At 37.6% G+C, this 12,094-nt stretch overlaps 1 protein-coding gene and 1 non-coding gene across 2 annotated transcripts; both read left to right on the top strand.

Moving 5' to 3' along the window:
• The first annotated feature begins 2,011 nt into the window (after window positions 1-2,011).
• Window positions 2,012-4,702, top strand: LOC125834995 (uncharacterized). Its single transcript, XM_049514139.1, has 4 exons — window positions 2,012-2,273; window positions 3,171-3,267; window positions 3,841-4,003; window positions 4,382-4,702. The coding sequence occupies exons 1-4, from the start codon at window positions 2,012-2,014 to the stop codon at window positions 4,700-4,702; spliced, it is 843 nt and encodes a 280-aa protein (XP_049370096.1).
• A 426-nt stretch (window positions 4,703-5,128) lies between these two features.
• Window positions 5,129-5,199, top strand: TRNAT-UGU (transfer RNA threonine (anticodon UGU)). The gene has a single exon. It is a non-coding gene; the product is annotated as a tRNA-Thr (tRNA).
• The last annotated feature ends 6,895 nt before the right edge of the window (window positions 5,200-12,094 follow it).

The following is a 12,094-nucleotide window of genomic DNA, read 5'->3' as shown; positions in this document are numbered from 1 at the left end:
GTTAAAGAGGGCAAGTATCTATACTTGTTTTACTGCTTGTCATAAAAGAATTCACTTCCGGTACCTTAATGCAGGTATACACTCATAGTGTGTTTAGCTGAACGGAAGGTTTAATCACACAGGCAGAGTTACAAACTGAAAGGAGGACCTGGTCCTCATGAGGTGAGTATCAATTATACTACACTCTCTAAATGTCAACATCACTGCCACGTGTCACTCTCCCATTCATCACATTAGTTTCAAAACGTCTTATCGTTTTTAATACCAAGGGTTGCCTCTTTTGGGACCCGATACCTTTTAAACTTAAATCTCTGTTGAAGGGTTACTATTTAGCTTCCATCTCCTCTTCTAAAATTAAAAATCATAAACTTTCTCCCAAAAATCTCTAAATTTCTCTCCAAGATTCTGTTTTCCTCATCTCTTGAAACATGTCTATCACTGAGTCTTCTTCGAAAACATCCATCTCCCAAGAAGTTGAAAACCCAGTTCATTCAAATTCTCTGTTTCCCCTCCTGAAGAATCTCCGTCCACCCCAGTCTGTGGTGTTAGAGAAATGGATGAATCCATCTCCCCGACGGCCGACATCTTGGTCAGCCTTGTTCTTCACTCCGAAAATATGTTAGTTTGCTCTCCTACTCTGGTTCTATCTAGTGACAAATCCCCAAATTCAGAGGCACAGTCTGTGGCAAAACCTAATAAGGGTCTTTTTATGAAAGAAACTAACATTGGTTCCCTGGAAGTGTGATCAACCATATCTGGGAATGTTCTTGAAGGGGACCTACCTGAAGGAAAAGGTCCTGAATCTTGTATCCTAACTGTTGGTGCTGAACTAGTGGTTATTCAAAGCTTAGCCTCTTTAAGAGGTGATGTTCCGCCCACTTCTCTGGAGTATGAATTAGAGTCACCGGATCAGGTCCCTCCCAGAAGTGAGCCTATTTTTGACCAAACTCTAAAATCATTTGATGTTGGAAGCGATAAGGAAGAAAAAGAAGAGATTCCATTAAAATGGCACTCTAGGGGAATACGTGGAGCAAACCATTGTCAAATAAATGTTTCTGAGTTGGAAGCAATTAAAGGTACATCTGAGGTTGACATTGTTGAAAAATCTGATAAACGAGAAAAGGAGCAACAGAGAAAGGGGAAGGGAAAGTTGGTACTGTCTCTCTCTAAAGGGGACAAAAGGAAGTATGTTACAAGGAGCGAAGCACAAAAGGTTATGGGAAGTGCTATTGCTGCAAGCAAAGCCCACATGGAAAGAAGTAGGAAGAGGAGAAGAGAAGAGAATGGCTTAAACCTGAACAACCTGCCTCTACTCCACTGTCTATTGAGAACAGTGAAACTGAATATGAAGAAGCTGTGAAGTATGTGGCAAAAATGAGGAGAAAAGCTGAGGAAGAAAGGACTAAAACAAAGGGGAATCAAAAAGGGGGAAAGAAATCTCCTACAAAGAGTGTGAAAGTTAACAAGCAAAAATCTCGTGCAAAGGGAGAAAAAAGGAAGAAAGCAGTTAGAGAAACAAACCGTAAAAGGACCTGGTCTCAAGGTTAAAAATCAAATCGAAGAGAAGGACTTGACCAGAAAAGAGCGGGTAGAGAAAATGGAGCAACAAAAGGTCTTGAATGGTAGAGTCTTTGACCCTGTCATTCTAACACAGTTTGGTATGGGAAATTTGGTTGATGCTGTTACCATTCAAGGCTGGAATCATTTATTTGAACCACCAGTTCCATACTTACACGAACCTAAAGTGCGTGAGTTCTTCTATAAAATGGAACTACTGGAAGGAGGTGGCATCACAACTACTGTCAGGAATGTGGAGATTCATCTTGATGAAGAAACTCTGGGAATTATTCTTGGAGTGCCTGTAATGGGAGTTCGAACTATTGAGGGATGAAAACCATCTGGTGATTTTTCGAAGCTTGCTACCAAACAAGGAGATGTCAAGCTTGTAGGGCTCCCTAAGAAGTTTCTTAAAAGGGAGTATCAATTGATGTTTGAGTTCATTAACAAAGTCATGGTGCCCAGGACTGAGAAAAGAATCGTGGCTTCTGCTGCTGATCTTTTCCTCATGGAAAAACTTGATGAGCTTGAGGAAATCAACCTCCCTGCAATTATGCTGGAACATATGCATAGAGTAATGATATGGAAGAATGCTAAGCAAGGGATTCCCTATGGGTATTTGCTAAACTTTATCTTCAACCAATTTGAAGTTCCAGTGGGAAAAGGGGTACCTGATACTACCAAACAAATGTTCACTATGTCTACTCTACTAGAATGTGAGTGCATTAAGGAACATACTAGGGGAACATCTTAGGTGGCAGATGTTTTAGAACAGTAGGCTACTCTTAGAAGGGAAGTGACTGATCTCACTAAGATTCTGAGTGATAAGGAGGTTGAAATCACCAGGCTGAAGTCTGAACTGCAGAAGGCCGTTTCTAGGGGCCTGGTACCAGTGAGGGTCACGAGCTAATGCTCAAAGAGTTAAGGGATGAAAACACAATGTTGCTGAAGACAAATGCCTCTCTCTACGAGGAAATTAAGTCCCTAAACAAGCAACTGATATAGGCCCATGAGAGTGCAAATGAGCGCATGATGTTATTGATGCGTACTTTTACTCCCTCCACTCCTCCATCCTAAATGTCTCTTGTTTCTTTTGTTGTCTGTCTTTTCTTTTGAAGTTCCACCTTGTCATCACATACTCTTGTGGCTTTTTGTTAGTATGACAAACTACAGTGGTCAGTATATATGATATGCAACTCTCTTTTGTTTTGTCCCCTGTTCATGTGTAGTTTAATTTTCTCTTTATGCTTACATACACATGTTATGTGTGGCCCAAAGCCTTGAATTCTTTATTTCCTTGCATTTAACTTGTATATGTTTACTGCTTCACCTTTTCAATGATGTCAAAAGGGGGAAGTTTTTGTTGTAAAGTTGGCTGTGGAATAGGAGCACTGAACTAGGGGGGAACTGTGATTGTTAGGGGCACTGAACTAAGGGGGAATTATGGTTGTTACTGGTGCACTGACAAATTGGGAATTTGTTATGTAATTGAATGAATGTGTTTGATATCACTCACGTGAGGAGGTATGCAGGTTGTTTGTCATCATCAAAAAGGGGGAAATTAATAAGTGCTTATGTTCCTAGATGTTTTGATGATCTCTTCACAAGTGCAGGGACCTGGTCCTTTGTAGAGTATGAATTCTCGTCCAGTGGTCAAAGTGCTATACAACTGGAAAGCTGTCTGCGTCAGAAAGTTGGTGAAGCTGCAAAGTACTCCACCAATCAGAAGCGACGAGGTTGCGTGTTCATTGGATAATAACTTTTCATTTCGAAATATATCCAAGGAAAAACAACAAACTAATTCATTCATTTTCAAAGAGAGAAATATTTCAAGCTTGAAGAACAGCAGGGACCTGATCGATTGCTTCAAGTGCTTCGTGTACCAGCTGTTATTTTGTTTGCTTGTAATAGTGCTTACCTTGTAGGATTCGTTTCGTTATGATAAGAAACGTTTCAACTTGTGTGAATCATTGTGAGTTCTGAGTTAAGTTAACTTGGTTCTTACTCTAAAATCTATATTAATCAGGATAGGATTAGTATAGTGGGTAGTGTGGTATCTACTCTAGCTCATCTAAGTAATATGAGGTGTTACTTAGAGCAAGGGTTAGCAGGCTAATCTCGGTTTGTAACTGACTTTTACTTTTGCTTTGAGAAGATTAGTGAAAAACAGTTCTAAAAGTCCTGGCAGGCCAGGTCGTGGTTTTACCCCCTTGAGCAAGGAGGTTTCCACGTAAACTCTCTTGTCAATCCTTACTTTTCAGCACTTGTTCTTTACTGTTTTAGTTTCAACTGTGCTGAGGACCTGGTCCCATTGACACTGGTGGACACATACATTCCAACATTGGCCTTTCCTTTTACCAAAGCTAGGGAAACAACTTTGTGGAAGGAACAAACTTGGAATATTGAACTCTTAGCTGATTCTATTGATCAAAACGTTTTCATTTGGGTACGTAACACATCTACTTATATCAACAATTTATAATACAAAATCGTAGACCATTATTAAAAATACACAATATGTGTAGATTAGTGAAGGAAAATGGATATGCTTGTACTGAGGAAAAGATATTGAATGGATCAGATCATTCACCTCAGCAACGTAGGCTGTTGCAAATGCAGCTTGCGTTCCACTAGAGATGCTCTACGTGGGGAAAAAACCCCAAAGGAAAGAGTCCGGAAGAACTGCTCAATAATCCAAATTGAAAACTTGAGCCACATGATGCAAGACCAAACTCTAATTTGGTTAATTTAGGAAAGGCTAGAAAGCATGTGGCACTCCAGGACTTAACAAGACATCCCAGGTGAAACTGACCCCATCCTTCAGGAAATCGTGACGATTCTGAGCTATGATGGAAGTGATCTTGGATGGGCTGTTTTCAGCCACAGATTGGCTGAAATGACTAGAGGTAAATGTGATATGATAGTGCAAGTTATGAAGGGATTTGATCATTGGAGAGATGAAGTGAGTGACATTACTACATTTGTTCCTGCATTGGACCGTCAACTTCGTGATCTTCATAGTCCTCATCATTGTACTCGACTAATTCTACCGAGTACCACTGGACATGTTCCTGAGAGAGTGGTTTGTGCTGAATGTAGTCGTCCAATGGAGAAGTTTATCATGTACCGCTGCTGCACTGATTGAGGATTTATGGTACATGGATGGAATTAAATTCGTCTCAGTATGGAGTTGTGTTGCTTCTAGAGGACTATATATTTAATTTGAATAAAATGACCACTACTAGTCCTTTGTTTGTGCTTACTTTAACTTACCTTTATGTTTAGAATAAAAATGTCATGTACTTGTTTTTGAGATTTGAGTATGTGATGCATTAATGCTATAGGCTATATTGCCTTATGCAATATTAATGAAAATCAATAAACAATATTTCCAATTATGTAAAGTATTTTTTTGTTTTAAGTTTACCCAAATTGGTTGTGCATGTTATATTGTGAATGAACTCAAAATTAATTGATGGTCAATTGTAGTCACATATTTATTGGATATATCTACAAGACTAGATTTAATATTTGTAATTAAAATAATTTTATTTACTGTTCAGCGGCACTAGCCCCTATATCTCAGTGGTAGAGCGCCAGTCTTGTAAACTGGAGGTCTGTAGTTCGATCCTGCATGGGGCAGTATCTATTTATTTTATAATCATTTGACATTTTTTTCCGACTTTGCCCTCAAATATTCCTTGTATAAATTATTTTTCTCCACTAAATCTGAACAATGGCAGATTTAACCATGAATTTGTGTGTAACACCTCGCTATTTGAAAGAACTAGAAAGAACTAAAATTAGAAAGAAATCGTTTTTGAAATTATCAAATTTGGAAAGTTTGACAAAGTTAAGCAAATTATGAGTTTTGAGTCAACTGCAAACGACCATAACTCCTAGCTCAGAATGAGTTAGGTGTGCTTCTGGATACCGTAGGAAAGATCTTTGAATTATCTTTCCAACACCGCCGAGCTTGCTCAATTCCGAGTTCGTATGAGGGAGATATGTCTATTTGAAGTTGGGATGTCTAGATAAGAAATTTTTTTTGAACTAAGACTCGAACCGTTCTTCATAGTGAGTGAGATTTTACCAAGGAATTAAAAATTTCTTAAGTGTTAAAGTAACTAGATGTAGCACCTTGAGTTCCAAAAAGAACTAAATTGGAAATAACAAAATCTGAAATTTTGCAAGTTATGCTTAAGTTATGAGTTTTGTGTCAACTTCAAACGACCATAACTCTTACGACAAGATGAGTCAGGTGTGCCATAAGATGGAAAATTAAAGGTCTTTGAATTATCTTTCCAACGCCGCTGAGTTTGCTAAGTTTCGAGTTTGAATGAGTGAGAAATGCCCTTTTGAAGTTAAGTTGTCAAGTTAAGGAAAGTTACCCGAAAATAGTGAGGGGTATTTTGGTCTTTTCCTAACCCAATCGGATTTAAACGTTTTTAGTAAGGTTTTAGGAGTCTAACCTGATTAGAATCAGTTTCATTCATCCCCAAAGCATTTAGGGTTTAGAGAGAAGATTCAAGAGGGAAAAAAGTTCAAAGTTTCAAGCGTTCGTTCAAGAAATTCAAGATTTCGCCAAGAACCTTGTTCTTTGAGGTATGTAAGGTTCCATAGTGTTGGGTTCGTTCACCCACACGGCAATCATGAGTTTCTTTTGCGAATCTATCCATAAATATTGAGCAATTTAATTTCTTGATGAGTTCTTGATAAGTGTTCTTGAAGTTTCCTTATCGATTAAGTTTTGATGCAAGATTCTACTTGGGTCAACTTTAAATGACAATATCTCTTAGAATATAAAGAGTTATGTGAGCCATAACCTATGGGATATGAAATTAAAGGTATTTGAATCTACTTTCCAACGCCACCATTTTCGCGTCAATCCAATTTCTGAGTAAAAAGTTATGACTATTTTAGTAACCTATACAATGCTGTTATGAATTAGCCGATGGGAAAACATTAAAAAACATCGTTTCTGTCTTCTTACCTCCAAGAAAACCCTAAACAAATTTCTTTACTAATAAAAGGTTCAAAACAATCAGATTTTCATTTTTTAATCCATCATTCTCTTCTCTCTCAAACCCTAGGGCAAAACCCTAAGGAAAAATCAAATTAGAAGACTCCATTCAAGATTCTTCTTCAAGGTAACGTTTTCTCCAAGAATTCCATTCTTTCTAACTCAAGTTTCTCCATACAATTATGAATCACTAATGAAAATAATAAATCTTAGCCATAGAGATTTCAAGAAACTAATTCAAGAATCTCAAGAAAGGGTTTCTTGATTGTTTACCTTCAAGCTAGGGTTTCAAGGCTTCTAATCAAGTTCTTCTTCAAGATTCTTCAATATTCTTCAAGAACCTTATTTTTTTTAAGTATGTAAGGCTATCATAGTGTTGGACTAGTTCATCCTCACGCCCTACATCTACTTTCGAATCAGTAAAAGAGAAATCTAGGATTCTATACCCCTAGATTTGAGTATTGTTGAGATAAGTTGATTTTGAGTTCTTGAGTTCACGTTTCTTTTAAAAGTTCTATTCCTAATTATCGAATTGCTATATTTTTATTTAGATCTTTCATATCATGAATCATAACTCTTGAATTCATAATTCAAATTCAAGAAAGAGTTAGAGTAAAGTTCAAGAAAGTCTTTGAGTTCAATTGTGAATCCTTTGAGATCAACTGTCGGTTTGAGATAAAGTTTTGAGGAAGTAAGTATGAGAATGAGAAGAGTCGTATACCTGAGTTCTATATTGTTATTTAGACCCTTTCTTTAGCCAAGAAAAATTATTTCTAGTTTGCATGGTCTAATCATTGATCGCGAAAATTTTACAATAAATTAGGTAGGTCACGAGTTGAGTCGTTCATGCCCATAAATTCCGCATGAAATCCATCAGTTGAGTATCTTTGAGAGGAGTAGTATCTTCAAGTTCTAAGTCTTGAGTATTGAGTTCCTAATCATTTTGGGATTTTATTCCTAATCATAGGGATACTACATGTTACCCATGAAGGTCCTTGAGTTGAGTAATTCATGCCCATAATTCCGCATAAACCCTATGAGCTGAGCAGTCTTGAGATGAGAGGTATCATTAACATTCTTGAGTTGAGTCGTTCATGTCCATAATTTTGCATGAACCCTATGATTTAAGTTATAAATTTTGAAAATCTTTTTAAAGCCAACATTTGAGTTCTTAAATTGAGTTTTGAGAAAAGAGTTTCTAAAGAATGATTAGTATGACAATCGAGTATGCCATCAATGTATGAGCAGTATGATATTAGATATACCATTAATGTTTATGCAGTATGACTTCCCGAGTCATCAATGACCATATTATAATATGATTTTCAAATGTTTTGAGAAAAAGTTTTCAAGTATGAGTATAAGGGGACTATGTATTCCCCGAGGCATCAAATTTTACATTGATAAAAGAGAAACTGAGATTTCTGAATGAGTTATGAATTCAAAAGTAATTTCAAGAGTAGTCACCTCTTTTAAGAGGGTAGTTTGAGCAATTATCTCAAACCAGAGGAAGAGTTATATTTTTAAACATATGAGATGAGTATATTTTTGGGAGTAGTATTAAGCACCGATATGGGGACGAGTTTAGATAACTCAAGTCTCCATAAACAATGTAGCCAACGTGGGTAGAAATGGTCATACTTTTTAGATGATTCCTTAATATTTTTTAGCATATACTTGTGGATCCACTTAGTTGAGAGGTTCTATACCCCGGCAAAGTATATGACAGTTCTGACAGCGTGGGTGAGACGTTGTATTATCACATAGCTCTTAGTGATGGTTGTCGGTTAGAGAAACTCCACAGAGTTATATTATATTTATATATAAATACAAACTGAGTTATTATTGTATTCTTCAATACATTGAGTTGCTATCTACTTTTTTAAAAGCTTTCAATATATATTTAATCTTTTACTGTTGCTTTATCCTTGAGTATCATGAGTTGAGTACCTTTGAGTTAAGTATCATATCTTTGAGTTTAATATCTTATTCTTGAGTTGAATTGATTTGAGTGAGTTCAGAAGAGCTACGTATGTTTCCTTTTTATCAAGTTCAAGTCTATGTTTATGCTTTAGAATTTCCCTTACATGCTTGTACATTCCACGTACTGAGCCATTTGGCCTTCATCGTTTCATGATGCAGATACAGGTATTCAGGGTCATCAACATGAGCTTCGTTGATACCACATAGAGTTCGAGTTAGCTATGGTGAGACTCTTTGCTTCCGGAGGGTTCCACTTGTACTTTCAGTTATTATTAGTTGTTAGGATGTCATGGGTATTGTCCCGACTTCCATCTTTGTCAGTTAGAGGCTTCATAGATAAAAAGTAGAGTTGTTTCATTTAGCTTATTAAATATTTTAAAGACTTGAGTTGCCTATTGTTGGCTAGTTGAATATTCTATTTATATTCAGAGTAAATTATTTGAGTTAAATCTTTGTATTTGAGTTTCATGAATTTTATTCAGTTTTTAAGCTTTTGGATGCTTGAGTTTGTCTTCCACTTGTAGTTAGCCAGGATGAGGGTTCGCTTGGGGACCATCAATGGTTCTCGAGTGCCACCCACGTCTAGGGTGTAGACTCGGGTCGTGACAATGAACTCAAGCACCTTTGGTTCCTTCATATCAAGGGGAAATAACCTATTAATAAAAGCAGCCTTAAACTTCTCCCAATCAAGAGGACCCGCATCTTTCAGTCTTCCTTATTTCCATTGATTATACCATATTTGAGCAACACCTTTTAGTTGATAAGCGGCCAACTCCGCCTTTTCCACTAGCGTCACTCCCATGATCATCAAGACCTTGTAGACCTCATCAATAAATTCTTCAGGATCTTCCTCAACCCTAGAACCTTGAAACTCTGGAGGATTCATCCTTATGAAGTCCCTCACTCTAGAACCCGTCGTACCTACATTTGGGTTCACGGGGACCACAACCTCCCTATTGGCTTGGGCCGTCATGGCTTGAGCCAACACTTGGAAAGTAGCCCTAAACTCCACATTTGATACTTGCTCAGCCAAAGGATCGGCCGGAACTTGAGGAGCTTGGGGAGGAGCTTCTTGTTCCGCATTTTCCTCACATTCCTTCTAGTATAAGCTCTTCGAGTAGACATATCATGTAGAGCATCAGGTAAGGATTAGGAGAGAGACTTTATAGAGTTAAACTCTATCGCATGACTTTAGAGTAATGAAAGAAGTGGAGTTCCCTAATCATCTTGTAGCCTCTCATTCATAAATGTGGAGCGCTTTACACTCATGAACAAGACTCTAATAGATGTGGCTTATGAGACATCCTAGGACCATTCTAAACCTTGTGCTCATATTACCAAGTTTGTCACGACCCATGGGTACACTCTAGATGTAACATGGTGTATAGGATCCCGAGAGACCCCATACAAGACACTTAGAATTTATAACATAATAAATAGAACATAAGAAGTAAGGACAACATTTCAAAGTCCAAACATTTTATAAAGAAAAGTGGAAGTCTAGACATTTTGTATGTTTAGCCATCTAATACAATAGAATGAAATTGGGCCTAGCCCATACATCATGTCCAAAACCGAAAAGTAAGACAAAAACTGAAAATAATATAACTCCGTCCTCGAGCATGAGGACTCACCAAAGCTCGGGAAATCAGCCAAGCCAATCACTAGCCGCGAAACTAAGAACCCTAAATATTAGACCCTACATTTGGGGAAATATGTAGGCAAGAGTATGTGTTAGTACAAAACAATGTATCAAGTATGATAGCCATGCATAAAACATTTAAATCATGCTAAAACGGTACATTTCATGACACGCATTTGACCAAGCTAAAACATGATATAAGAAGGTTAGAAAACATAATTCATAAAACATGGTCAATGCAAGCTAACATCTTTCAAACGTTTGAACACATATTAGATACTTCTTGAAGTAATATTAGTTTATTATTCATATTATTGTGGGAATGAGCCTTAACCGACATAAATACCATATGAGCTATAACATGATCCTCCGGTGTCTCCCACACCGAAAAGGGTTGTCCTACTTGCCAAGGTAAGGACCATGAACTTCTAGCTTAAGTGGACCATTAGCTAATCATCCTAAGGGGCACATAGTTTAGGGGATAAGAAGATTGCTACTAGAAACCCTACCTCTACTAACGGGAGAGCTTCCATCTCAAGAGATTGCTTCTAGAAACCCGGCCTCTACTAATGGGAAAGATTCCATCTCAATATAAATATCCACTTGGTGCTAAGCATACGTCCCACAGAATAGTCATTCTTACTTGTTCTTATCATTCATGGAAAGGTACAACTAAGTATCCGATCAAAGCTAAGTTTCATTAAGATAGATCCTTATCTTTGATTCAATTAGGTGAGAAAACCTTTCAACCTTAGAATCCTAAATATGTGAGAAGACCTTTCACAAGTCATGTTTTATAGTGTTTATAAGAAATCCTTTCAACAACACAACAACAATCATCATCATTGATACTTCACTCTCAAAGCATCCTTAAAAAATTTACATTATTCTCATGAAAACATGCTTAACTTTATAATCTCCATCTTCATAATTCAAAACCCACATTACATCATCATAATTGGGAAACATGGGGATTTACATGGGTTAATGGGGAAACATCATAAAAATCATAGTATTTCATCGATTCATGCATAATAGAACATAATTCAATCATTTAAATCTACTTTGAAGAGAACCCATGGCAATTGAAGAAAACCCTAACTCAATTGGGAATTTCTACCTTTGAAAATAGGAGAATTTAGGAACTCCATGGATGAAAACTATCATACCTCAACTCCAACTGCTTATCTTCAATGGAGGAATTGCGACCTTGACTTGAAACCCTAGATGAATCCTTCTTCTTTTATAAGTTTCTAGAGAGAGATTATTTGGAGAGTTCTTCTTTTCGGTGAATTTGGAGAGAATGATTTCTATTGAGATATTTGGGGGTAAAATCCTTATATATGGGTCTTACTTAGGCAAAATGACGTAGTATAGGATTAAAATAATTAGGAAAAGACCCAACTACCCCTTATATAACCGCCAGACCCTGACCCACATAGGCTGATCGATGGACCGTGGACTGGCCTACGGTCCGTCCTGCACGAGCGTCGCAAACTTTAGAGATTTTTGGCTCGATCTACAGACCCTGGACCACGGACCGTGGTCTGACCGACGGTCCGTTGTTCAGGTCGTGGTTCCTCCCTCTGCCAACTTTTGGTTGGACAACCCACGGATCTACCTGTGGTCTGTGGTTCAACTTGTGGGCCATGGTTGGCCTTCGTGGATGGCATCTTGAAGTCCTGAAAAATGGAAACTTTTCCCTAGCTCGAATCCGAGGTGTTACAAGTTCACAACTACTGTCCGTCAAAGTTTATACGTACCGTAAGTCAAACCGTCAATCCTAACTAAGGCTATTTTTTGTGCTTCAGGATGACGGGGCTTGACCTACGATCCTTAGGAATCCTTACGTCCAGTAGATCGAAGTGATCAACGAAAACATTAGCAAT

This window comes from Solanum verrucosum, unplaced genomic scaffold (genome assembly GCF_900185275.1).
Source record: "Solanum verrucosum unplaced genomic scaffold, falcon-dt-bn FXZP01000058.1, whole genome shotgun sequence".
Taxonomy (NCBI): domain Eukaryota; kingdom Viridiplantae; phylum Streptophyta; class Magnoliopsida; order Solanales; family Solanaceae; genus Solanum; species Solanum verrucosum.
This window is presented reverse-complemented; position numbering and strand designations above follow the sequence as displayed.